This window comes from Boleophthalmus pectinirostris, unplaced genomic scaffold, assembly GCF_026225935.1.
Source record: "Boleophthalmus pectinirostris isolate CB_2022bp ecotype Guang Dong unplaced genomic scaffold, ASM2622593v1 HiC_scaffold_16, whole genome shotgun sequence".
NCBI classification, from domain to species: domain Eukaryota; kingdom Metazoa; phylum Chordata; class Actinopteri; order Gobiiformes; family Gobiidae; genus Boleophthalmus; species Boleophthalmus pectinirostris.
Window position 1 is genome coordinate 37,883,803 of NW_026571095.1, and position 26,988 is coordinate 37,910,790.

The following is a 26,988-nucleotide window of genomic DNA, read 5'->3' on the forward strand; positions in this document are numbered from 1 at the left end:
GACCGTGACACCCTCATCAGAAAAATGTCCAACATGAGAAAAGTGGAGCCGAGTGCAGGATTTTACAACAAAAATGAACTTATTCCTGTTTATACAAGTTCATGTTAAAACGTTGTGTTGAAATTGCATTTTTCTTAAAGTTTCAGGTTCTTAATAATATAATATTTTGTAAAAGAAAGAGTTCATCAATTTAAAAAAGATTTCTGTAATACATTTGCGTTTTTCTGCACAAATATTTGAACTTATTGTTATTTTTGGGGTTTATATGACATTGAGTTTTCTGATCCGGACACTTTGGATCAAAGTCGTTGGACACGACCCCCGGAACAAAATGAGTTTGACTCTCCTGCCATAAACTTTAAACTTTCCAAAAATACAGAGTTTAGCAAATTCCCCCCAAAAAATCCCACTGAGGTTAAAAAGTGAAAATAAAGAATTTCAATTTGGTTTTGATTTGGTTTTGTGTTTTTGTGCAGAGCCGATCCGAGGAGACGCAGAGGAGCCTGGGAACCATGGATCCCAGAGGAGGAAGAAGAAGAAGGAGAAGGAGAAGAGGAAGTGAGGAGGAGCAGAGGAGGAGAGGAGGAGGAGGAGGAGCAGAGGAAGAGCGACGGAGGAGAGAAGAAAGACAGAAACAAGAAGAAGAAGAAGGAGAAGAGGAAGAGAGGAAAGTGTCACCTCTGTAAACTCAAAGCCTTTTTCCACAAACTCAACTCCAGAATGATCCAGAACAAGATCTGAACCTGGACCTGGACCTGGACCTGGACCTGGACCTGGACCTGGACCTGGACCTGGACCTGAACTCTGACCTGAACCTGGACCTGGACCTGGACCTGGACCTGGACCTGGACCTGACTGACCTGAACCTGGACCTGGACCTGGACCTGAACCTGGACCTGAACCTGGACCTGGACCTGAACCTGGGACCTGGACCTGACCTGACTGGACCTGGACCTGAACCTGGACCTGAACCTGGACCTGAACCTGAACCTGACCTGGACCTGAACCTGGACCTGAACCTGGACCTGGACCCAGACCTGAACTCTGGACCTGAACCTGGACCTGGACCTGAACCTGACCTGACCCCGACCTGGACCTGGACCTGAACCTGACCTGAACCTGGACCTGAACCTGAACCTGAACCTGGACCTGACCTGGACCTGACCTGACCTGGACTGGACGGGACCTGGACCTGAACCTGGACCTGAACTGGACCAGGACCTGGACCAGGACCTGAACCTGAACCTGGACCTGGACCTGAACCTGGACCTGGACCGGGACCTGAACCTGAACCTGACCTGAACCTGACCTGAACCTGGACCTGAACCTGGACCGGGACCTGAACCTGGACCTGGACCTGACCTGAACCTGACCTGACCGGACCTGGACCTGGACCGAAGACACTAACCTAGACGGACCGAGACTAAGACCAAGACCAGGACTGAACCGAGACCAGGACCGGGACTGGGACCAGGACCGAGACCAAGACCAGGACCAAGACCAAAACCAGAACCAAGACCAGGACTGAACCGAGACCAGGACCGGGACCGGGACCAGGACCAAGACCGGGACCAAGACTGGGACCAAGACCAGGACCAGGACCGAGACCAAGACCGGGACCAAGACCAACACCAGGACCAAGACCGGGACTGGGACCAGGACCGAGACCAAGACCAGAACCAAGACCAAGACCAGGACTGAACCGGGACCAGGACCAAGACCGGGACCAAGACCAGGACCAGGACCGAGACCAGGACCGGGACCAAGAGCAAGACCAAGACTGGGACCAGGACCAGGAAACAGCAGGACGTTTCCCCGACGCGTCAGAAAAGTTCCAGATTGTGGCTTTTGTAGGTTTTTATCTGAAATAACGAAGTGAACGAACCACTAACGAACGACTCGACTGTTTTATTATTATTTAGTTTTTTGTTTTAAAATGTGAATTTAAATGTTTCTCCCCCTGGTTCTGAATGTGAAGAACTAGAATTTCATTAAAACATTTTTTTAAAAAAGTGATTTTTGTCTTATTCAGCCGACGCAGTTTTTTTATCATCTGTTCATAAAAACAAGAAAATACAAAGAGAAAAACAAAGAAAAACAGAAAAACACAGAAGATTTTCAGTGAGAGAATTTACAGGTGGAAACATCCTCCATGTTCTTCATGTTCTTCATGTTCTTCATGTTCTTCATGTTCTTCATGTTCTTCATGTTCTTCTTCTTCTCTGGGGTCGAGTCTCGGAGCATCAGTCTGAACAGAGACTCCCAGACTTCCTTCACCCCAGACACTTCCTCCAGCTCCTCCAGTGGGACCTGAGGTGTTCCCAGTCCAGTCCAGAGACATGGTCCCTCCAGTGTGTCCTGGGTCTTCTCCTCCTCCCGCTGGGACATGAACACCTCCTGAGGGACACGTCCAGGAGACGTCAGAACAGACGTCCTCCCCTCAGACGCTCCTCTCCACGTGGAGGAGCAGCGGCTCTACTCCGAGCTCCTCCCCTCAGACGCTCCTCTCCACGTGGAGGAGCAGCGGCTCTACTCCGAGCTCCTCCCCTCAGACGCTCCTCTCCACGTGGAGGAGCAGCGGCTCTACTCCGAGCTCCTCCCCTCAGACGCTCCTCTCCACGTGGAGGAGCAGCGGCTCTACTCCGAGCTCCTCACCTCAGACGCTCCTCTCCACGTGGAGGAGCAGCGGCTCTACTCCGAGCTCCTCCCCTCAGACGCTCCTCTCCACGTGGAGGAGCAGCGGCTCTACTCCGAGCTCCTCACCTCAGACGCTCCTCTCCACGTGGAGGAGCAGCGGCTCTACTCCGAGCTCCTCCCCTCAGACGCTCCTCTCCACGTGGAGGAGCAGCGGCTCTACTCCGAGCTCCTCCCCTCAGACGCTCCTCTCCACGTGGAGGAGCAGCGGCTCTACTCCGAGCTCCCACCTCTGTGTCTAAGGGAGACGCCCGAACCAAACCCAGACTCAACTCCTCTTCACCACAACCACCCAGACAGAGACCACTGCACCTGTCCACCTGCCCACCTGTCACTGCCACCTGTCCACCTGCCCACGCTGCACCTGTCCGTCTGTCCACGCTGCACCTGTCCACCTGCCCACCTGCCCACGCTGCACCTGTCCACCTGTCAGTCTGCCCACGCTGCACCTGTCCACCTGTCCACCTGCCCACCTGCACCTGTCCACCTGTCAATCTCTGATTTTCCAGTTCCTCTGGTTGTTGCTCCCTGTGGCACCAAGTCGTCGTTTTGTGAGTCTCAAGTCTTTGGCCTCGAGTCCGAGTCAAGTCCCAAGTCAAATAGAGACAAGTCCAAGTCGAGTCTCGAGTCACTGGTCCATAAGTCCAACTCAAGTCCAACTCAAGTCCATGTCAAGTCCAAGTCATCTGATTTGAGCTTCAAGTCATTTCAAGTCTTTAAACCAAAAAAAAAAAGCACCAAATACCGTTTAGATTTTTGTAATTTATAAGAATTTTAAACTAAATTGTTCATAAAAAGTCCTGGTTTATTTATAAATTTACTTTTCAACATTTTGACAGAATCTGAGTGAATCTTTATGATCAGAACAGAAACAATTCAGATTTAAAAGCTTCTCAAGTCACGGGCCTCAAGTCCAACTCAAGTCCCGAGTCACTGACCTTCGAGTTCAAGTTCTAAAATAGTGACTCAAGTCTGACTCGAGTCCAGGTCATGACTTGAACGTCTCGTCCTCTTAATTTTTTGGTCCTGACAAATTCGTAAAAACACTTTAAAAAATCATTTCTATTATTTGATGATGATTTTATATTTTCTCGTCGTCGTGTTTCGTGTTTTTGCGTCTTTCTTCCACCGTCGTCTGTGATTGGCTGACGTCAGAGCGTCTCTGACCAATCACAGTGAGCGGACTAAGACTTGGGACTCGACTCGGACTTGAGGCCTGAGACTTAAGACTTGATTTTTTCTGATAAAAATATTTAATAAAATCCTTTTCTCTTTACAGTCGATAAATGTGGAGTTTAATTTTAAAGGAACAAACTGGAACATGTCGCTCCCAGAAGTACTGCAATACTCAAAAGTACTACAGTAATATAAAAGTACTACAGTAATATAAAAGTACTACAGTAATATAAAAGTACTACAGTAATATACATAAAGTACAACAGAGTAAAAGAGAAGTACAGAACATGATTCTTCCTTTTCAGTTCAGACACACGACTAAATAACTGTTATTTATCACTTTAAAATGTTATTTTTATTCTAACTGTAATGATTCACACTGAGATTTTGTCAAAACATTTGTATTTCTACAACTCAAAAATAAGTAATTATATATAAAAATATACTTTTAAAGAACAATTTAGTTTAAAATTCATATAAATTACAAAAATCTAAACAATATTTGGTATTTTTTTGGTTTAAAGACTTGAAGTGACTTGAAACTCAAATCAGACAACTTGGACTCGACTCGGACTTAAGGACCTGTGACTCGAGACTCGACTTGGACTTGTCTGTGTTTGACTTGGGACTTGACTCGGACTTGAGCTCAAAGACTTGGTGCGTCCTGTTGCTCTGCGTCAGTTCATTTTTTAATCCAGCAGATGGAGCTGTAGGACAAACCAACACCGTGTCAGAGCCTGAGACTGACCTGAGTCTGACCTGAGTCTGACCTGAGACTGACCTGAGTCCTGACCTGAGACTGACCTGAGTCTGACCTGAGACTGACCTGAGTCTGACCTGAGTCTGACCTGAGTCCTCATCCTCCACCTCCAGTCTGGACTCGACTTTTATGGTTTTTTTTTTAGAACAATTCTGTCCCAAAAACATTTTTCTTGAGCAGAAATCAGAGTTTTTCCTTTTAAACCTGCAGCTGCAGTGAAGAAAGTTTTGAACAGAAATGTTTTTGTTTATGGAAAACTGCAAATCTTTAAAAATTCTGCCTTTAGACTAAAAGACCCGACTGTCTTCTCTTCACCTTTTTTTTTTTTTTTATTTTATTAATTTAATTTTACTTTTTATTTTTCACCATCATAATTATTATTATCTAAAACATTTGTATTTCTACAACTCAAAAATAAGTAATTATATATAAAAATATACTTTTAAAGAACAATTTAGTTTAAAATTCATATAAATTACAAAAATCGAAACAATATTTGGTATTTTTTTGGTTTAAAGACTTGAAATGACTTGAAGCTCAAAGCAGACGACTTGGACTCGACTTGGACTTGTCTGTGTTTGACTTGGGACTTGACTCGGACTTGAGCTCAAAGACTTGGTGCGTCCTGTTGCTCTGCGTCAGTTCATTTTTGAATCCAGCAGATGGAGCTGTAGGACAAACCAACACCGTGTCAGAGCCTGAGACCTGAGTCTGACCTGAGTCCTGACCTGAGTCCTGAGACTGTCCTGAGTCTGACCTGAGACTGACCTGAGTCTGACCTGAGTCCTGACCTGAGTCTGACCTGAGACTGACCTGAGTCCTGACCTGAGTCCTGACCTGAGACTGACCTGAGACTGACCTGAGTCCTGACCTGAGACTGACCTGAGTCTGACCTGAGACTGACCTGAGTCTGACCTGAGACTGACCTTAGTCTGACCTGAGTCTGACCTGAGTCCTGAGGACTTGAGGGTCAGAAGGACTTGAGGGTCAGAAGGACTTGAGGGTCAGAAGGACTTGAGGTTCAGAAGGACTTGAGGGTCAGAAGGTCTTGAGGGTCAGAAGGACTTGAGGGTCAGAAGGACTTGAGGTTTTCCAGCGTCTCCACTTTTTCTCACTGACAGAATTTCAAAACTTTTCCAGGATTTTTACATGAAAAACTGATCAAACTTTTACTAAACTCAGAGACTTTTTCCACAAACTCAACTCCAGAACCAAGACCTGGACCAGGACCGGACCAAGACCTGGACCAGGACTGGACCAAGACCTGGACCAGGACTGGACCAGGACTGAACCAAGACCTGGACCAGGACTGGACCAAGACCTGGACCAGGACTGGACCAAGACCTGGACCAGGACTGGACCAACAGCTGGACCAGGACTGAACCAACAGCTGGACCAGGACTGGACCAAGACCTGGACCAGGACTGGACCAAGACCTGGACCAAGACCTGGACCAGGACTGGACCAAGACCTGGACCAGGACTGAACCAAGACCTGGACCAGGACTGGACCAAGACCTGGACCAGGACTGAACCAAGACCTGGACCAGGACTGAACCAAGACCTGGACCAGGACTGAACCAAGACCTGGACCAGGACTGAACCAAGACCTGGACCAGGACCGGACTAGGACTGGACCAGGACTGAACCAAGACCTGGACCAGGACTGAACCAAGACCTGGACCAGGACCGGACCAAGACCTGGACCAGGACTGGACCAAGACCAGTACTTTTGTCTCCAGTTGATAAACGCGTCGCTGAATTTTAAAGGAACAAAGTGGAACATGTCGCTCCCACTTCTGTTTGTACTTTTATGTAACTGAAGTACTGCGATACTCCAAAGTACTACAGTAATACGCAGTACAACGCAGTAACAGGAACATGAATCTTCATAACAAAATGACTCAACACTTTCAAATGTGAATCTTTGTTCTGCTCGTCGTGATTCACTCAGATCCTTTTTAAACATCTGAACAACTTAAATTATTACTTATATAAATACTCATAAATACACTGAACTTTTAGAATCTGTGTCGTTTGTTCATTTGTTTTTCAAAATAAAACCAAAAATACGAAAAAACAACAATTTTCTTCAGTATTTGTTTCTAAAACCAATGAAAAAACTGAAAAAGATTCGTTTTTTTCATTTTTTGATTTTATGTTTAAATGAAAAAAAAGGGAAAAAACAGATAACGACCGTTTACGAGACTCAACCAGGACTGAAAACGATTCAGTCCTGGTCTGGTTCTGGTCTCAATCACGGCCTGGTCCTGATCTAGTCCGGCCTCAGTCCTGGTTCTGGTCCTGGACCGTTTTTAGTCCTGGTTGAGTTCAGCATCACAGTTTAAGTCTCAGTTTTTTCCATTTTTCATTTAAAAACAAAATCCAAAACTGAAAACACAAATCATGATGTGTTTTTTTATTTTGGTTTTGGAGACAAATAATGAAGAAAACTGTTTTCTTATTTTTGGTTTTATTTTGAAAAACAAATGAACGAATGAAACAGATTTTTTTTTAGGAACAATTTAGTTAAAAATTCATATAAATTGCTAAAATCTAGGCTGTATTTGGTATTTTTTTGGTTTAAAGACTTGACTCAGACTCGGTCTCACCTCCGCCAGTCGAGTCATGGAAGAAACACGTGTGATCATTTTAAGAATGGAACAAAAACTGAACTCTGGTGATGTCGTATCGTCAAAGTTGTGGTAATAATATCGTGGAGCTTCACAATAAATCGAATCACAAGTGTCTCTCCTCACACTCGCCCCAAGACATTTTATTGATTTTCAAATAAATTCTCACCAAGAAAATAAATGTTTGGGGAGAGGAAATAACCTCGAGTATCATTTGTGTTCAAATCTTTTTATTTTTGTATGAGACTATTTTCTGTGAACCATTAACTTACGAGTTTATGTTTAGTGCTTTTATTTTGAAGGGTTTATCTTTGTCTCTAGTTTTTATCGTTGTTGATGTTAAGATGAATGTAAATTTGACTCAAACTTGCGCTGAGTTTTATGAACGTGTATTTATTTCCACACTGTGTGTTGCTCCTTTCAGCTCTTAGAGGAAACTACATAGACCATGATCCTTTGCTCCACTCACTGCAGACGACAACAATAACAGTTCAACACTTTTAACTCTTGGTTCTTTGGATTAAAACTTGTCAAGACGTTTGAAGAGGAAAAAGTAAAATATGACAGAGAGTCTGAACTCAATTTTACACTTTAAGACCTTTTTTAGACGAATTAAATGAAAGTTAAGACCAACATCGTAACGCGAGAAAAAAAACACTGGATTCAACTGTAAGAATAAAGATCAAACAACTAGAGACAAACGTAGAATCTAAAAGAGCCACAGTCCAAACCAGGACTAAACCAGGTCTAAACCAGGACTAAACCAGGTCCCAAACCAGGTCTAAACCAGGACTAAACCAGGTCTAAACCAGGTAAACCAGGACTAAACCAGGACTAAACCAGGTCAACTAACCAGGACTAAACCAGGACTAAACCAGGACTAAACCAGGTCCAGGTCTAAACCAGGACTAAACCAGGTCTAAACCAGGAACTAAACCAGGACTAAACCAGGACTAAACCAGGAAAACCAGGACTAAACCAGGTCTAAACCAGGTCCAAACCAGGACTAAACCAGGACTAAACCAAAAACCAGGTCCTAAAATAAACCAGGTACTAAACCAGGTCCAAACCAGGACTAAACCAGGAACTAAACCAGGTCTAAACCAGGACTAAAACCAGGACTAAACCAGGTCTAAACCAGGACTAAACCAGGACTAAACCAGGTCTAAACCACCAGGTCCTAAACCAGGACTAAACCAGGTCCAAAACCAGGTCTAAACCAGGACTAAACCAGGTCTAAACCAGGACTAAACCAGGTAAACCAGGACTAACCAGGTCCAAACCAGGACTAAACCAGGTCTAAACCAGGACTAAACCAGGTCCAAACCAGGACTAAACCAGGTCTAAACCAGGTCCAAACCAGGTCTAAACCAGGACTAAACCAGGTCTAAACCAGGACTAAACCAGGTCTAAAACCAGGACTAAACCAAACCTAAACCAGGACTAAACCAGGTCTAAATCCTGCTGTGTGGACGTGTTTCTTTTATCAATAATATTTTTAATTTGGTTCAGTAAAGATTGGACTTTTTATTTTCTTTTATCAGACAAAACTTCTCATGTGAAGATTTCCTCGTCTTTGTTTCTCTACAGCAAATCAAGTAATCCAGAGTAATCAGATTACATTATATTTATTGATATTTTGTGGTGCGGATCGTGAGACTTGGATTTTCTCCCGTTTTAAAATAATAAACGTCCCAGACCAGGGTCCAGACCGGGTCCAGACCGGGTCCAGACCGGGTCCAGACCGGGTCCAGGGTCCAGACCAGGGTCCAGAGACCCAGGGTCCAGACGGCGGGTCCAGGACGGGTCCAGGGTTCCAGAACAGGATCCAGACCAGGATTCCACCAGGACTAAACGATGCTTTGTGGATCGTGTCTCTTCTTCTGTCAATAATATTTTTAATCAGGTTAAATGAAGTGTGTGTGTTTTTATTTTCTTTTATCAGACAAAACTCAGATGTTGGTGCGATGAGACAAACGTGGACAGAGACAAAGAGACAAAGAGTCGGAGTCGTTGAGTTCGGTACCAAACTCTTCACAGAAGAGAGCACAGGTTTTATTTTCGTTTCACTTTATTCCCAAGTTGAAAAGGCACCACCCGGTAACTCGCGTTCACGGCCGGAGGTCAAAACAGGAGGAGGAAACCGAAGGAACCGAAGGAACCGAAGGAACCGAAGGAACCGAAGGAACCGAAGAAACCGAAGAAACCGAAGAAACCGAAGAAACCGAAGAAACCGAAGAGCGCTCGCCCCGACGTGAAGCCACCGAGAGCAGCATCGACGAGGACGAGGAGGAGGAGTAGTGCCGGGGTCGGAGGTCGCCCAGGAGGAGAGTAGTGATGGGGTCGGAGGTCACACGGAGCGGGCGCCCTTCGGTCTCTCGGGTTCGTCTGACGTACGGAAGAGGAGACGTCGCGCGGCGGAAGAACGGCCGACCGGAAAAAAAAGGAACCGGAGGATCTGGAACGGAACGGGAGGCGACGGCACGCGAACGACCAGCGGGGGGCGCCATGCGGTCCACTCTGCTCCGCCGCAGAGAAGAAGCTTCTTTTCTTTAATTCATCAGGGTTTTTTTCATGTCGAGTGCAAAACATCACAAATGAACAAATCTGTATTCAAGTCATGTAATATACAAGAATGAGGCTTTACAAATGTGCTGTACAGTTCGACTGAAGTTTACACCACAGCCACAGGGACGCGGGGGCACGGGGGCAGAGGGTCCAGGGACGGGTCAGGGACGGGTCAGGGAGGGTCAAGGGAGGGGCAAAGGAGGGTCCAGAGAGGTTTCAGAGAGTCCAGGGAGGGGTCAGGGGCGGGTCCAGTGGGTCCAGAAGATCCAGGGCAGATCCAGGAAGAGTTTAGAGAGTCCAGAGGAGGTCCAGAGGAGGTCCAGAGGAGGTCCAGAGGAGGTCCAGAGGAGGTCCAGAGAGGGTCAAGTTAAGAGTCCAAAGAGGTTTCAAAGAGTCCAGGGAGGGTGGGTCCAGGAAGGGTTTAGAGAGTCCAGAGAGGGGCTAGAGGGTCCGGAGGAGGTCCAGAGAGGAGTCAGAGAGTCCAGGGAGGGTGACAAGGGTCCAGGGAGTCCAGGAGGACTTAGAGAGGGTCCTGGGTGGGTCCAGGAAGGGTTTAGAGAGTCCAGAGGAGGGGTCAGACAGTCCATGGAGGGGCTAGAAGGTCCAGGGAGTCCAGGAGGACTTAGAGAGGACCTGGGTGGGACCTGGGTGGGTTTAGAGGATCCGGAGAGAGTCCAGAGGAGGTCCAGGGTCCAGGGAGGGGTCGGTGAGTCCAGGGAGGGTCCAGGGACAGTCCAGAGAGGCGCCATCTTGAGACTGGCCGCAGAACTGACGAGTAGCACCTGAAGGACCGAGGACGAGGAGACGAGGAAGAAGAGGACGAGGAAGAGGAGTGGACCAGAGCGACGTAAACTCCACGGCCACTGTGCGAAGACGAGGAATGATAGAAGAGGAAGAGGAGGAGGAGGAGGAGAGAGGGAGAAGAGGAGGAGTGAGGGAGGGAGGAGACGAAGAGGAAGAGGAGGAGGAGGAGGAGGAGGAGGAGGTGACCGGAGCTACGTAACCTCCATGGCCACTGTGTTTTCTGACAGACTGTTGAGTGTCCCTTTCTCCTGCTCGTGATTCTCCCTGAAACAAAACAAACACAAAGAGGAGTTAAAACCACGTCTTTGGTCCAGATGCCCTCCCAGATCAGGTCTTTTGGCCCAGATGCCCTCCCAGATCAGGTCTTTTGGCCCAGATGCCCTCCCAGATCAGGTCTTTTGGCCCAGATGCCCTCCCAGATCAGGTCTTTTGGCCCAGATGCCCTCCCAGATCAGGTCTTTTGGCCCAGATGCCCTCCCAGATCAGGTCTTTTGGCCCAGATGCCCTCCCAGATCAGGTCTTTTGGCCCAGATGCCCTCCCAGATCAGGTCTTTTGGCCCAGATGCCTCCCAGATCAGGTCTTTGGCCCAGATGCCCTCCAGGTCCCAGATCAGGTCTTTTGGCCCAGATGCCCTCCCAGATCAGGTCTTTTGGCCCAGAGATCAGGTCTTTTGGCCCAGATGCCCTCCCAGATCAGGTCTTTTGGCCCAGATGCTCCTCCCAGATCAGGTCTTTTGGCCCAGATGCCCTCCCAGATCAGGTCTTTTGGCCCAGATGCCCTCCCAGATCAGGTCTTTTGGCCCAGATGCCCTCCCAGATCAGGTCTTTTGGTCCAGATGCCCTCCCAGATCAGGTCTTTTGGCCCAGATGCCCTCCCAGATCAGGTCTTTTGGTCCAGATGCCCTCCCAGATCAGGTCTTTTGGCCCAGATGCCCTCCCAGATCCTGCCGTCGGGTTGGTCCTGGGAGAGGTTTGACCCGGTGACCCTCTGGAGACAGAGGATTTAAATTGACCCCAAGACCTGATCACAACTGCACACACAAGACACAGTTTAGACTAAAACAAATCTGGAACCACAACGATTAGACCTGGTTTAGTCCCTAGTTTAGACCTGGTCTAAACCAGGTCTAAATCAGATTTAGACCTAGTTTAGACACAATTTAGTCCTGGTTTAGTCCTGGTTTAGACCTAGTTTAGACCTAGTTTAGACCTAGTTTAGACCTAGTTTAGACCTAGTTTAGACCTAGTTTAGACCTAGTTTAGACACAACTTAGACCTGGTTTTAAACCTAATTTAGTCCTGGTTTAGTCCTGGTTTAGACCTGGTTTAGACCTGGTTTAGTCCTGGTTTAGTCCTGGTTTAGTCCTGGTTTAGTCCTGGTTTAGACCTGGTTTAGACACAACTTAGACCTGGTTTTAAACCTAATTTAGTCCTGGTTTAGACCTGGTTTAGACCTGGTTTAGACCTGGTTTATGGTCTAAACCAGGTCTAAACTACGGTCTAAACTACGGTCTAGTTTAGACCTAGTTTAGACACAACTTAGACCTGGTTTTAAACCTAGTTTAGTCCTGGTTTAGTCCTGGTTTAGACCTAGTTTAGACCTAGTTTAGACCTGGTTTAGACCTAGTTTAGACACAACTTAGACCTGGTTTTAAACCTAATTTAGTCCTGGTTTAGTCCTGGTTTAGACCTGGTTTAGTTTAGTCCTGGTTTAGTCCTGGTTTAGTCCTGGTTTAGTCCTGGTTTAGTCCTGGTTTAGACCTGGTTTAGACCTGGTTTAGACACAACTTAGACCTGGTTTTAAACCTAATTTAGTCCTGGTTTAGTCCTGGTTTAGTCCTGGTTTAGTCCTGGTTTAGTCCTGGTTTAGACCTGGTTTAGACCTGGTTTAGACACAACTTAGACCTGGTTTTAAACCTAGTTTAGTCCTGGTTTAGTCCTGGTTTAGACCTAGTTTAGACCTAGTTTAGACCTGGTTTAGACCTGGTTTAGACCTGGTTTAGACCTAGTTTAAACACAACTTAGACCTGGTTTTAAACCTAATTTAGACCTGGTTTAGACCTGGTTTAGACCTGGTTTAGACCTGGTTTAGACCTGGTTTAGACCTGGTTTAGACACAACTTAGACCTGGTTTTAAACCTAGTTTAGTCCTGGTTTAGACCTGGTTTAGACCTAGTTTTAGACCTAGTTTAGACCTGGTTTAGACCTGGTTTAGACCTAGTTTAAACACAACTTAGACCTGGTTTTAAACCTAATTTAGACCTGGTTCAGACCTTGGTAAAAGTCCATTCTTTTGCATGTTGACGTTCTTTATCTTGAGCGTGTTGTTGTGTTGTTGTCGTGTTGTTGTCGTGTTGTTGTCGTGTTGTTGTTGTTGTGTCGTGTTGTGTTGTTGTCGTGTTGTTGTTGTTGTGTTGTGTCGTGTTGTGTTGTTGTTGTGTTGTCGTGTTGTGTTGTGTTGTGTTGTTGTTGTCGTGTTGTTGTTGTCGTTTGTGTGTTGTGGTCGTGTTGTTGTCGTGTTGTCGTGTTGTGTTGTTTGTGGTCGTGTTGTTGTGGTCGTGTTGTCGTGTTGTCGTGTGTGTTGTTGTTGTTGTTGTTGTTGTCGTGTTGTGTTGTTGTCGTCGTGTTGTTGTCGTGTTGTTGTCGTGCTCTTGAGCAGCTCACCTGGGCCCCAGGCTGAGGGCGGCGGTGGGGGCCGGCGTCGGGGCTTTGGGCTTCTGACAGTGGGACAGTTTGAGCGGCGAGGGGCCCACGGAGGAGGGGAGGGTCCTGGAGCCGTGCAGGCGTTTCCCCGGGACCGGGGCTCCCGCGCGGACGCCGTGACCGTGGGCGGAGCCGGCGTTGGCGTGGGGGGCGGAGCCGTTGTTGCTGTGGGGGGCGGTGGAGGCGGTGGAGCTGGGCAGGAGCGCGCTGGGGCTGGGGGCTGGAGCTGCGGGGGACGGGGACGCCGAACTCGACAGGTGAGACGCTTTGTACACACCTGAAACAGACGGAGAGTTAGTCACGCTCGGAGGGTCAGTCACGCTCGGAGGGTCAGTCACGCTCGGAGGGTCAGTCACGCTCGGAGGGTCAGTCACGCTCGGAGGGTCAGTCACGCTCGGAGGGTCAGTCACGGAGGGTCAGTCCCGCTCGGAGGGTCAGTCACGCTCGGAGGGTCAGTCACGCTCGGAGGGTCAGTCACGCTCGGAGGGTCAGTCACGCTCGTCAACAACATTTACACACATCAGAAACAAAACTTTACAACCATCAAAAAATCTAACTGTCTCCTGCTCCGTCCATTTTGATTGGTCCAGAGTGTCGAGAGTCAAAACGATCTGAGCGTCTGTTTGTAACAAGTGAAAAAGTCGCTCCAGGTGCAGAAATTTCTCAAATAAATGAAAAATGACACACGTTGGTCTGTGTGTTATTTTTATATTCAGGTTTATTTGAGTCCAAATGTCCAAATCCAAATATAATAAACTCCATGGAAACGCAGAAGTGACGTGTCTCTGTGACCTGGACCTGACTCCAGCTGTTTCCACGACCTGCACCAGTCAAGTCATTACACTTTACTTTTGTTGGGATATTTTAAGTTTATTTACAGACTTACAGATATTTTGCACTTTTGTAGCTAAGGCCCTAAATAAAATATTTTAAGTCCAAAATGCTGTTTGTACATGTTTGTGTGTGTTTGTATGAAAGACTGAATTTTATTTTACTTTTTTATTTATTTATTTTTTTAATTTCTGGTCCTGTAGTTTTTATTACAGCCACATGACACGACTCCAGCAGCAGATTGTCAAATATCAGGTTGTAGTGACAAAAAGCACGTGTAACACTTCATTAAAGGGTAAAAGGGGGTTTAAGAACAAAATTAAGAACAAAATTCAGGTGAGGACAAATGTATAACAATTGCTCTTAGGTGTGAAAGGTTAAAATGTCCAAAATAAATCTTTCAAACTATTGCAGTTACAGGAGTTATTTAGAAATTTGGAGTTTGTTAAAATGTCTGAATTTCTGCAGCGAATCCTGAATTATGTGTAAAAATATGAGGAGAACTTCTCAGGGGGAGGGGTGGGGGTCAGTACCTGAGGGGGTGGGGGTCAGTACCTGAGGGGGAGAGGGGGTGGGGGTCAGTACCTGAGGGGGTGGGGGTCAGTACCTGAGGGGGTGGGGGTCAGTACCTGAGGGGGGGTGGGGGTCAGTACCTGAGGGGGAGGGGGGGGTGGGGTCAGTACCTGAGGGGGTGGGGGTCAGTACCTGAGGGGGTGAGGGGTGGGGGAGTACCTGAGGGGTGGGGTCAGTACCTGAGGGGGTGGGGGTCAGTACCTGACCTGAGGGGGTGGGGGTCAGTACCTGAGGGGGAGAGGACTCCGTTGACGGCGCCTCCTGGTGGCAGGTCGTCTTTACTCTTCAGGGCGAGCAGTTGATCGGCCGTGACCAGAGCAGAAGCAGCGACCTGAGCAGAGGCCTGGTCCAGAGTCACTCCAGGAGGCTGCGCGCACACACACACACACACACACACACAGAGTCAGTCAGATGCCCTTCCATGCCCCTCCCCCCCGTGGCTCCGGTGCGTCAGACTCACCGGGGGGTGGTGCTGCTGCGCCTGCTCCAGTTGGTGTTTCTTCATCAGAGCGAGTTGTTCCTGGTGAAGTTGGAACTGTTCTGACGTCAGCACTGGAACAAAAACAAACTGTTACACAAAACCTCCAACCAGCAGACGTCCACCTCCTCCCACGTAACTCACCAAAGAACATCTGACACACAGATTGTGCTAATTCTACTATTTAATTCATTAAATGGTTATTACTACTGGAAAAGTGTCGTTTTGAGCACTAATACACAGGTAAAAGTTTATCTAAACACAATGGACTCCAGGCAACTCCAAAACAGTAGAAAAAGTTAATCAAACAAAGGCCTTTTAATTAGATTTTTCCTCGTGCGATGTGTTCATTTTTTCTACTGTTTTGGAGTTGCCTGGAGTCCGTTGTGTTTTGAGTTTTGATCCTTTTGTCCAAGAGCTTCCCTCTATTTGCTCCTACTGATTCAAACACCTGCAGCAAACACACACATTTTTGTTCTTTCTGCACAGATAAAGGTTTATGTTTTATCCAACTGAAGCCCGGACCCAAGCCCGGACCCAAGCCCGGACCCAAGCCCGGACCCAAGCCCGGACCCAAGCCCGGACCCAAGCCCGGACCCAAGCCCCACACTGAGGGATGGTTGCAGCATTCAACCTGCCTTTCAAACTGGGTGCGGTGTGGGTGCAGGGTGGGGTCTGGGTGCAGGTGGGTGCAGGGTGGGGTCTGGGTGCAGGGTGGGGTCAGGGTGGGTGTGGGGTGCAGGGTGGGTGGGGTCTGGTGCAGGGTGCAGGGTGCAGGGTGTGGGGGTCTGGGTGCAGGGTGTGTGGGGTCTGGGTGCAGGGTGTGGGTCTGGGTGCAGGGTGTGGGGTCTGGGTGCAGGGTGTGCTGGGTAGGGTGCTGGGTGCAGGGTGTGGGGTCTGGGTGCAGGTGTGGGGTCTGGGTGCTGGGTGCAGGGTGTGGGGGTGGGTGCAGTGGGTGCTGGGTGTGGGGGGTCTGGGTGCAGGGTGGGTGCAGGGTCTGGGTGCAGGGTGGGTGGGGTGTGTGGGGCTGTGTGGGTGCTGGGTGCAGGTGTGGGGTCTGGGTGCAGGGTGGTGGGGTGTGGGGTCTGGGTGTGCAGGGTGCTGGGTGCTGGGTGCAGGGTGCAGTGTGGGGTCTGGGTGCAGGGTGCAGTGTGGGTGGGGGTGGGTCAGGGTGGGTGCAGTGTGCAGTGGGGTCTGGGTGCAGGGTGCAGTGGGGTCTGGGTGCAGGGTGGGGTGTCTGGGTGCAGGGTGCAGGGTGCAGTGTGGGGTGTGGGGTCTGGGTGCAGTGGGAGGGGTGACTGGTTCCAGTGAGGACCGGGTGCAGTCCAGTCTGTCCGGCTGTACTCACCCTGGCGTTCGGGCTGGTTGGCGGCCCTGCCTCCCCGGGGGCAGGCGCGCGGGGCGGGTTGTGCGGGGGGGGGCTTGTGTCGGCGGCTCATCCTCCTGAACAGGGGGTGGGCGTGGTCGAGCTGGGACAGGGGCAGAGTCCGGGGCCTGAAGTGTCTCCAGCGGCAGGCCTTTATGCTCAGCAGCAGGCGAGTCAGGTCGGTGTGCCAGTCCCTCTCCGGCGGGCGCTCCGGGTCGGCGCCGAGGGGGGCACTCGCTGGCACGCGGGGGGAGGAGGGGGGGGCACGCGCTGGCACAAGGGGGAGGGGAGGGAGGGGAGGGGGGCAGGTCCGGTCGCTCTGGAGACAGTTCCTGATAAACGGGGTCCAGGTCCGAGTGCGCCCGGTCCAGAAGAACCCTGAGGAACACAAAGAGCACGTTTAAACCACGTCTTCAATCGAGACCAGTACGTTCACAGTTTAATGGTCTACGTGAAAATAATTCTGAATAAACTGATTAAATGTTCTTTAGTTAATGTGTCTCAGCGTCTGGGGGTGGGGAAGGTTCTGATTGGACAGAGACACCAACGGATTTAAACACACTTCAGCTGCTCCCGGCTTTTCTTTCATCTCGGTTTGTCGTTCCTCCACGGACACAAACACCATCCAAACATTTTATTGCGAAGCAGCAGCTGGAGAATTCTCCTCACGCTTCACGTCTGTCAGCTGAGGAAGAGAAGGGAGGAAGACGACAAACTCTGACTACGTTTATATGACGACGTCGGAACAGAAGACACAAAAGCGGCGCCGCGTCTTCACTTTTTATTTGGTGTTTAGTCGAGTGTTTTCAGGAGAAAATCTGCTGCACAAGGCGACGCAAAACTGTGAAATTGGATTGTGTATGTTTGTACTTAAAGCAACAAGAGCGTCTTTGGACACGTGGAAGTTCTTACGCCATGCATTTTCATCACCATCGATTGGTTCTCCAGGCCTCGTCCATATCTGTCTGACTCGACTGCAACGACCTGGTGCATCCAGAGTTTGACAGTAATAATAAGTGTTTCTGCAGATTCTCTACATTTGTTGTTTTGCTTCCTGTAAGTTTATTTGAGCTGGAAATGATCCACGTTTGTTTCAGTGTCCTGTATGTTTGTGACGTAAACTCGTACACGACCTGAGCACATCTGACCAGAGTTTTGCGTCTTGGGCAGTGTAGACGGAAACACTACAGCAGAGCCCATTCAACTTTTTCACTCTGGAGGTGGTTTCAGATTTTTGCATTTTTAAGTCCCAAAAAAAACAAACAAAAAAAAAAACCGCCGTCACCGTCTAAACGAAAGGCACTTCCCATAAAATATTGTGTTTTTTTCCTCAAGTGTTCTCGTTTAAACAGGACCTGAGTGTGAGGCTGCTCTTCCTCAGCCCACATCCCACATCCCACTAACAAATCCAAACAGACGTGGATCAAAGTCCCGAGACACGACTGGAGGAGCCGGATCAAAGGACGACACGACGAGCATGAAGCACCGGCAGCATTTTAACAAGAACAAACGACAATCATGATCCAGGAACCAAATTCATTCAGCTTTAAAATCAGAATACTTCAGAATAAAGTTTAATTCCGAATAACCATCTTCATTAGGAGTCAAGTGTTTACATGGACTTTTTAAAGCAGAATTAGAGCTCTCATGTGAACGTGGCAAATGTCAGTCTGATGAGGTCTCCTATAAAAATCACTTTTCTACTGCTGCTCTGCAGAGACGTCACACTGGGGGTGTTCTGCATCTCGCATTTCTACTCTCAGAATGTTCAGCAGTTACCGTGGCGACTCAATCCACACTTCACCAAACACTGAACCAAAAAAAAAAAAAAAAAGGTTCAAGATGCTCTGAAATGTCAAGTAAAAACAGGCACACGTAGAAACTACTACTACTACTACTACTACTACTACTACTACTACTACTACTACTACTACTACTACTACACACTCCTCCACAATAAGAGCCCGTCTCCTCCACACTAAGAGCCCGTCCCCTCCACACTAAGAGCCCGTCCCCTCCACACTAAGAGCCCGTCCCCTCCACAATAAGAGCCCGTCCCCTCCACACTAAGAGCCCGTCCCCTCCACACTAAGAGCCCGTCCCCTCCACACTAAGAGCCCGTCCCCTCCACAATAATCCCGTCCCCTAAGAGCCCGTCCCTCCACACTAAGAGCCCGTCCCCTCCACAATAAGAGCCCGTCCCCTCCACAATAAGAGCCCGTCTCCTCCACAATAAGAGCCCGTCTCCTCCACAATAAGAGCCCGTCCCCTCCACAATAAGAGCCCGTCCCCTCCACAATAAGAGCCCGTCTCCTCCACACTAAGAGCGTTCCCCTTCACAATAAGAGTATCGACAATTTTCCAGACGGTTCATGGTCTGTAACAGTGACCCGGTGTCCCCTGCGACCCGGTGCCGTACCTGCCGCCGCGCCCCACTCTCCTCCGGGCCAACCCCAGACACCGGCGCGGCACCGTGAGCGACGTGAGGCTGTATCTGAACCGAGGCTGCGAGAGAGCGCCCTCTGCTGGACCACACCACGACCACGAGCCCAGAGCGTCCGGACGCACCTGCGGAGAAAACACACCTCAGTCAGGTCTTTCACCTCAAGTCCGAGTCAAGTCTCAAGTCAAATACAGGCAGGTCCAAATCGAGTCGAGTCACTGGCCCATATGTCCTCCCGCAGTGTGTCAGGTGCGCTCCCGTCCCCCTGTAGTGTGTGTCAGGTGCCCTCCCGTCCCCCTGTAGTGTGTCAGGTGCCCTCCCGTCCCCCTGTAGTGTGTGTCAGGTGCGCTCCCGTCCCCTGTAGTGTGTCAGGTGCCCTCCCGTCCCCCTGTAGTGTGTCAGGTGCCCTCCCGTCTTTATATATCCCTGTAGTGTGTCAGGTGCCCTCCCGTCCCCCTGTAGTGTGTGTCAGGTGCCCTCCCGTCCCCCTGTAGTGTGTCAGGTGCCCTCCCGTCCCCTGTAGTGTGTGTCAGGTGCCCTCCCGTCCCCCTGTAGTGTGTCAGGTGCCCTCCCGTCCCCCTGTAGTGTGTCAGGTGCCCTCCCGTCCCCCTGTAGTGTGTGTCAGGTGCCCTCCCGTCCCCCTGTAGTGTGTGTCAGGTGCCCTCCCGTCCCCCTGTAGTGTGTGTCAGGTGCCCTCCCGTCCCCCTGTAGTGTGTCAGGTGCCCTCCCGTCCCCCTGTAGTGTGTGTCAGGTGCCCTCCGTCCCCGTCAGTGCCCTCCCGTCCCCCTGTAGTGTGTGTCAGGTGCGCTCCCGTCCCCCTGTAGTGTGTGTCAGGTGCCCTCCCGTCCTCCTGTAGTGTGTGTCAGGTGCCCTCCCGTCCTCCTGTAGTGTGTCCAGGTGCCCTCCCGTCCTCCTGTAGTGTGTCAGGTGCCCTCCCGTCCCCTGTAGTGTGTCAGGTGCCCTCCCGTCCCCCTGTAGTGTGTCAGGTGCCCTCCCGTCCCCCTGTAGTGTGTCAGGTGCCCTCCCCGTCCTCCGTGTAGTGTGTCCAGTCCCCTCCCGTCCTCCTGTAGTGTGTGTCAGGTGCGCTCCCGTCCTCCTGTAGTGTGTGTCAGGTGCCCTCCCGTCCCCCTGTAGTGTGTGTCAGGTGCGCTCCCCTCCCCCTGTAGTGTGTGTCAGGTGCCCTCCCGTCCCCCTGTAGTGTGTGTCAGGTGCCCTCCCGTCCCCCTGTAGTGTGTGTCAGGTGCCCTCCCGTCCCCCTGTAGTGTGTGTGTCAGTGCCCTCCTCCGTCCCCCTGTAGTGTGTCAGGTGCCCTCCCGTCCCCCTGTAGTGTGTGTCAGGTGCGCTCCCGTCCCCCTGTAGTGTGTGTCAGGTGCGCTCCCGTCCTGGGCTCACCGCGTGGTACTGGCAGCCCGCTCTCCTCCTGAAGGCGTACGCTCCGTCGGGGTCGTTCTCCTCTTCCGCCTCCGACGACCCTGACAGCATCTGTGGGAGAAGGTCAGAGGTCAAAGGTCGGGGGGGGGGGTCATGATCATGATTAAAATCCTGGTTGTGAAATGTGAGTGAGAGTGAGTGAGTGTGTGTAAGAGTGAGTGAGAGAGTGAGAGTGTGTAAGAGTGAGTGAGAGAGTGAGAGTGTGTAAGAGTGAGTGAGAGAGTGAGAGTGTGTAAGAGTGAGTGAGAGAGTGAGAGTGTGTAAGAGTGAGTGAGAGAGTGAGTGTGTAAGAGTGAGTGAGAGAGTGAGAGTGTGTAAGAGTGTGTGTAAGAGTGAGTGAGAGAGTGAGTGTGTAGTGAGTGTGTGTAAGAGTGAGTGAGAGAGTGAGTGAGTGTGTGTAAGAGTGAGTGAGTGAGTGAGAGTGTGTAAGAGTGAGTGTGTGTAAGAGTGAGTGAGAGAGAGAGTGTGTAAGAGTGAGTGTGTGTGTAAGAGTGAGTGTGTGAGAGTGAGTGAGAGTGTGTAAGAGTGAGTGTGTAAGAGTGAGTGAGAGAGTGAGTGTGTGTAAGAGTGAGTGTGTGTAAGAGTGAGTGAGAGAGTGAGTGTGTGTAAGAGTGAGTGAGAGAGTGTAAGAGAGAGTGAGAGTAAGAGTGTGTGTGAGTGTGAGAGAGTGTGAGCGTCTGAGTCTGTAAGAGTGAGAGTGTGTGTAAGAGTGACAGTGAGATGTGTGTAAGAGTGACAGTGAGAGTGTGTGTAAGAGTGACAGTGAGAGTGTATGTAAGAGTGAGAGTGTGTGTAAGAGTGAGTGTGTGTGTGTAAGAGTGAGTGTGTGTAAGAGTGACAGTGAGTGTAAGAGTGTGTGAGCAAGTGTAAGAGTGTGAGCGTGAGTCTGAGTGTGAGCGTGTGAGTGTGTGAAAGAGTGTGAGTGTGTGAAAGAGTGTGAGTGTAAGAGTGTGAGTGTAAGAGTGTGAGTGTGAGTGTGAGTGTGAGTGTAAGAGTGTGAGTGTAAGAGTGTGAGTGTAAGAGTGTGAGTGTGAGCGCGCCCGACCTGGGAGTAGGGCTCGTCGTCGGAGCTGGGGAAGTCGTACTGGTTCAGGTCCTTGGCGTTGAACAGAGACGGGTGGTGAGCGCCCCCTGCTGACAGCGGCAGTGCTTTCTGTTTCTTCTCATATTTCCTCTTCTGTCGGGGAACTTCACACTTCTCGGGCTGAAAGCACAAAATACTAAATTAGTACAGAGCGACGGCCAAAAACACGCTCCAAGAAACCAGAGACAGATCTGTACTGGGACCAAACATTTGACAAAACAAAAAAATAAATAAAAATTTGACCTTAGTAAATCTGTGTTGACAGTCGTTAGATAAATTTGATCTGTAGTCCTTTTATGTGTTCTGTATATTTGGGATTTGTAGTCCTTTGTGTATTTTGTACCTGGGATTTGTAGTCTTTAATAGTGGTTCTGTACCTGGGATTTGTAGTCCTTCAGGTCAGCGTGTACCTGGGATTTGTAGTCCTTTGTGTGTTCAGTACCTGGGGTTTGTAGTCTTTTATAGTGGTTCCGTGCCTTGGATTTGTAGTCCTTGAAGTCGGTGTATACCTGGGATTTGTAGTTTATAGTGGTTCTGTACCTGCGATTTGTAGTCTTTTGCATGTTCTGCACCTGGAGTTTGTAGTCTTTAATAGGGGCCTTGGATTTGTAGTCCTTGAGGGTCAGTGTATACCTGGGATTTGTAGTTTATAGTAGTTCTGCACGTGAGATTTGTAATCCTTGAGGTCGTTGTATACCTGGAGTTTGTAGTCTGTTGTGTGCTCTGTAACTTGGATTTGTAGTCCTTTGTGCATTCTGTTCTGTACCTGGGATTTGTAGTCCTTGAGGTCAGTATATACCTGGGATTTGTAGTCCTTTGTAGTTCATTTTGTGTTCTGTACCTGGGATTTGTAGTCTTTTACAGTGGTTCCGTACCTTGGATTTGTAGTCCTTTGTGTGTTCTGTTCTGTACCTGGGATTTGTAGTCTTTTACAGTGGTTCCGTACCTTGGATTTGTAGTCCTTTGTGTGTTGTGTTCTGCACCTGGGTTTTGTAGTCTTTTACAGTGGTTCCGTACCTTGGATTTGTAGTCCTTGAGGTCGGCGTGGTCCTGGTGTCTGTACTGGTTGGTGAGAGGGACCAGGGGGATGATCTGAGGCCGGACCAGAGCGCGCTCCGCCAGGACTTCAGCCATCACCTCCCCGCCGTAATCCGCCATGCCGTTCCTACGCGTGGAGAGAGAAAGCGTTACCTCGGTGTGTCAGATGCCCTCCCGCCGCACAACCAGAAGGCGGCCGTACCTCTTCTCGATGATCTCCAGCGTCAGGTGCAGCAGCTCCCTCTTGCTCTTCTCTCGCCGTTTGATCATCTCCAGAATGGTGACGGCTCTGCTCAGGTCCCGCCGCAGTTTCAGCATCTTCTCGTACGACGCCTCGTCGTTCTTACGGTTCTGCACAAACGCCAAAGTTTCAACGAAAAACTCGACTTTTTTGGAGCTCAGTATTTATCGTGTCGACTCTTTGCACCAGTGAGGAGTTTGTTTTAGTAGTACCCCTCTCTCCATCTCCATCCATCCATCCCTCCATTTTCTCTCCCTCTCCATCCATCCCTCTATTTTCTCTCTCTCTCCATCCATCCCTCTATTTCTCTCTCCATCCATCCCTCTATTTTCTCTCCCTCTCCATCCATCCCTCTATTTTCTCTCTCTCTCCATCCATCCCTCTATTTTCTCTCCTCTCCATCCATCCCTCTATTCTCTCTCCATCCATCCCTCTATTTTCTCTCCCTCTCCATCCATCCCTCTATTCTCTCTCCATCCATCCCTCTATTTTCTCTCCCTCTCCATCCATCCCTCTATTTTCTCTCTCTCTCCATCCATCCCTCTATTTTCTCTCCCTCTCCATCCATCCCTCTATTTTCTCTCCCTCTCCATCCATCCCTCTATTCTCTCTCCATCCATCCCTCCCTCTATTCTCTCTCCATCCATCCCTCCATTTTCTCTCCCTCTCCATCCATCCCTCTATTTTCTCTCTCCATCCATCCCTCTCTCCTCTTTCTCATTCCATCCCTCTCTCCTCTTTCTCATTCCATCCCTCTATTTTCTCTCTCCATCCATCCCTCTCTCCTCTCTCATTCCATCCCTCTCCTCTCTCCATCCATCCCTCTCTCCTCTCTCATTCCATCCCTCTCCTCTTCTCCATCCTCTCCTCTTCCTCATTCCATCCCTCTCCTCTCTCCATCCATCCCTCTATTTTCTCTCTCTCTCCATCCATCCCTCTCTCCTCTCTCTCATTTCATCCCTCTCCTCTCTATCCCCCTCGTCTCCCTCTCTCACACTCCTCTCCCTCCCTCTCTCCCCTTCCATGTCTACATCTTCTCCGCCCCCATCCTTTCTTCTCTCAGTCTCTTTTCCTCTCCCTCTCCCTTCCATCCCTCCGTCGCTCACCTTTCGCGTCTGCATCTTCTCGGTCCTGCGTCTGAAGGCCACGTAGGGGTCGTTGGTGGAGGAGCCGTCTCTCTTCTCCTGTTTGACGGTGGGGATGAGGGACTGTGCTTTGCTGCTCTTCCTCTTCCTGCTCCAGTACTCGAACACCTCCTTGATCAGCTCGTCGTCCTCCTTCAGCAGCAGCTTCGCCTCCGGGAGACTCACCGACTGGAAAGGCACGACAGTCACCGTCAAACCGAACCAAACCAAACCGAACCGAACCCGGGAGTTCAGAATCTGAGTGAATCCTCAAACTTTTGGACCAATCACGTCTTGAATGAATACAGAAACTCACACATGCATTTATGGAAATTATTTAAAAAGGAAACTTTCTGAAGCATCTGGTTTCATCTTCACTGAGAATGGTACATGGCACCTGTACAAAAAAGGTGTCGCGGTGTCGCGTTGTTGGGGGTAAAAGGTGTCGCGTTGTTGGGGGTAAAAGGTGTCGCGTTGTTGGGGGTAAAAGGTGTCGCGTTGTTGGGGGTAAAAGGTGTCGCGTTGTTGGGGGTAAAAGGTGTCGCGTTGTTGGGGGTAAAAAGGTGTCATGTTTTTGGGGGTAAAGGTGTCATGTTTTTGGGGGTAAAGGTGTCATGTTTTTGGGGGTAAAGGTGTCATGTTTTTGGGGGTAAAGGTGTCATGTTTTTGGGGTAAAGGTGTCATGTTTTTGGGGGTAAAGGTGCGTGTGTGGGTGTACAGGTGTCGTGTTTTTGGGGTAAAGGTGCGTCTGGTATCCTGTATAAAGGCGTGTGTGTGTGTGTGTGTGTGTGCGCGCGTTACCTGCTGTCCGCTGCCCTTCTCCAAACGGTCGATCATCTCCTCAAACTGCAGCAGACTGATCTCCATCTTCTTCTTCAGCTTCAGCACAAACGCCTCATCGTCAGAGTCCAGGTCATAGTCGGGCTGCTCCGTGTCCAGACTGAACGCTGCACAGACCAAACAGACACACACAGGAACACCAGGCAACATGATTAAACCAGAAACATCCACATAAACCACGGAAAAACTCAAGAATCACTACTCCAGACTCAACGCTGCACAACAGAACAGAGAAGTGAGATCAAATACTATTAAAGTGCCACAGGGGGGCGCCAGTGGCAAATCCCATCATCATGTCATGACAGAGAATATAACCCAACATGACAACAGCAGAGTGTGTGCTGTTTGTGATGATAAAAACAAGCTTTGGTTTTGTTGCTGTGTGATCTGAAGTGAACCTTTATTAAGAGTCAGAAGTGTAGTTCAGAGGATTTTTTTTTTTTTTTTTTTTTTTTTTAGAGTGCACTGGTGTAAACGCGAGCACGTGGGGGCTGCTGCGTTCAGGGACAGTACGACGTCACAGACACAAACTGCTCCTCTGAGAAATACTAATACACACATTTGGACATTTATCTGTGGGTCTGGTGTATGTTTTTAGAATATTATTTCAACACTGTCACTTTAAGTACTAACTGTTTATTATTTTTGGTCAGTTTAACCCCGCGTTAAACACACAGAGTCCCCGTACACCGCACTGTCCGTCCGTCTGAACACTGTGTCTGTGCTCAGGGACCACAGGTGTAAATGAGCGTTCATGCTGTAACCTGCACCAACATCTCCTATGACGTCCATCTGTTACTCTAATGATGTGCACTGTCCCTGTGCAAATAAAAAGGATACAGGCAAATAGTTGCTGAAATGGGCGAGTTTTAACGTTCTGGGATTTTAAGGGCGGGTCAGGACTAAACCAGGACTACACCAGGACTAAACCAGGTCTAAACCAGGTCTAAACCAGGTCTAAACCAGGTCTAAACCAGGTCTAAACCAGGTCTAATCTTGGAGAGAGGGAAAGCGAACCCTGAGCCTCGCGGAGCAGTGTGTCCAAAAAGAGCGACGGCTGCATGTACCTCCTCGTCTCCGAGCTCTGCCCACGGTCACTCAGGTCGACACGGAAGGACCTCCGAGCACATTCAGACAGTGAGTCCTGGTTTAGTCCTGACTTAGTCCTGGGTCCTTGTAGAATTGGTGTCTGACATCATAAATCACATTATATTTCTCCACTTCTAGGATTAACTTTTCGTCGTCCATCATGAACATTTCCTTGGACACAGTGCTCGTTGTTTATGTCGTCGTTTTGACTTTGGTTACGTTATTTTGAAAGGGCATCAGAAGTTTATTTTGATAATGTGTGTTTATTTCCTATCTTTCCCCTGCTAAAAACCTTGGAGACGCGCCCTTGATGCTGCAAAATTAGAACTCCAACCTCTAAAGCAGCGTCAGCGTCAGCCGCTCGTTGGACGTGTGTATGACACTGTCGGTGTTCCACTGTCAGACCGGTTCAAAGGGAAGTTCTAAAGCTGCGCGTCTGCTGCTCGTGAGCTGAGCTGCTGCACTTACGCACCGTTGGGCTTTGGTGTGAATTGGGGGTAATACTGTTTACATCCTGAGAAGGTTTAACAGCATCAGAATTTAGGTACCGCCCAAACCTACCACACGTAGACTGGATTAGGATCAGATCTGGTCCATATTGGCCAATAATATCAAAGGAAACAACACCACCAAGTTCCTTTAGCTTCGGTGATCGAGTGTCTCTGATGTAACGTGCACCACCCCTGGAAATACAGACGTCCTTCACTAACACTGTTCACCTTTCACGACCTCACCGTTTCACTCATTTTTTTAGTGCAATTTTCCATGCTTTTTTTTTTTTAACAGTGTATGAACAAGCGTTATGCTCCTCCCCCTGCGTCCTGATTGGCTGAGGGACTGTAAACCATTGTCAGTCTCCTTGTGTCATGTCTCCTGTTCAGTTTGACAAATGTACATAAATGTTGGATCTGTATCAGTGTGATTCTGAAGTGCTGCATGTTTTTAAGTTTTCTCCCCGACAAAGACAGAGGAAGATGTAACTACCACACAAAAAGTTGGACTTCTGGACACGCTGAAGTAAGAGAGAAGTTACACGACTCTAGGCGACATTACAAAATAAATGAATCTTTGGTTTGTTACATGAAGAAGGAGGAAAATAACAAAAAGACGACA

General features: G+C 49.1%; 2 protein-coding genes across 2 annotated transcripts in view; one reads left to right on the forward strand and one right to left on the reverse strand.

The window, feature by feature from the left end:
* Positions 1-9,563, forward strand: part of LOC129408281 (integrin beta-1-like) — a 25,345-nt gene extending 15,782 nt beyond the window's left edge. Inside the window, exons 5-6 of the mRNA XM_055151425.1 lie at positions 9,208-9,224; positions 9,345-9,563. Coding sequence (XP_055007400.1) covers positions 9,208-9,224; positions 9,345-9,563 — 236 coding nt within the window. The remainder of the gene's footprint in view (positions 1-9,207; positions 9,225-9,344) is intronic.
* LOC110174883 (enhancer of polycomb homolog 1-like) overlaps positions 9,276-26,988 on the reverse strand; it is a 37,673-nt gene continuing 19,960 nt past the window's right edge. Inside the window, 13 exon segments of the mRNA XM_055151997.1 lie at positions 9,276-10,898; positions 13,299-13,614; positions 14,970-15,108; positions 15,202-15,293; positions 16,568-16,845; positions 16,847-16,963; positions 19,005-19,153; positions 20,421-20,510; positions 21,505-21,663; positions 22,561-22,708; positions 22,784-22,932; positions 23,929-24,135; positions 24,748-24,893. Coding sequence (XP_055007972.1) covers positions 10,826-10,898; positions 13,299-13,614; positions 14,970-15,108; positions 15,202-15,293; positions 16,568-16,845; positions 16,847-16,963; positions 19,005-19,153; positions 20,421-20,510; positions 21,505-21,663; positions 22,561-22,708; positions 22,784-22,932; positions 23,929-24,135; positions 24,748-24,893 — 2,063 coding nt within the window. The 3' untranslated portion in view covers positions 9,276-10,825.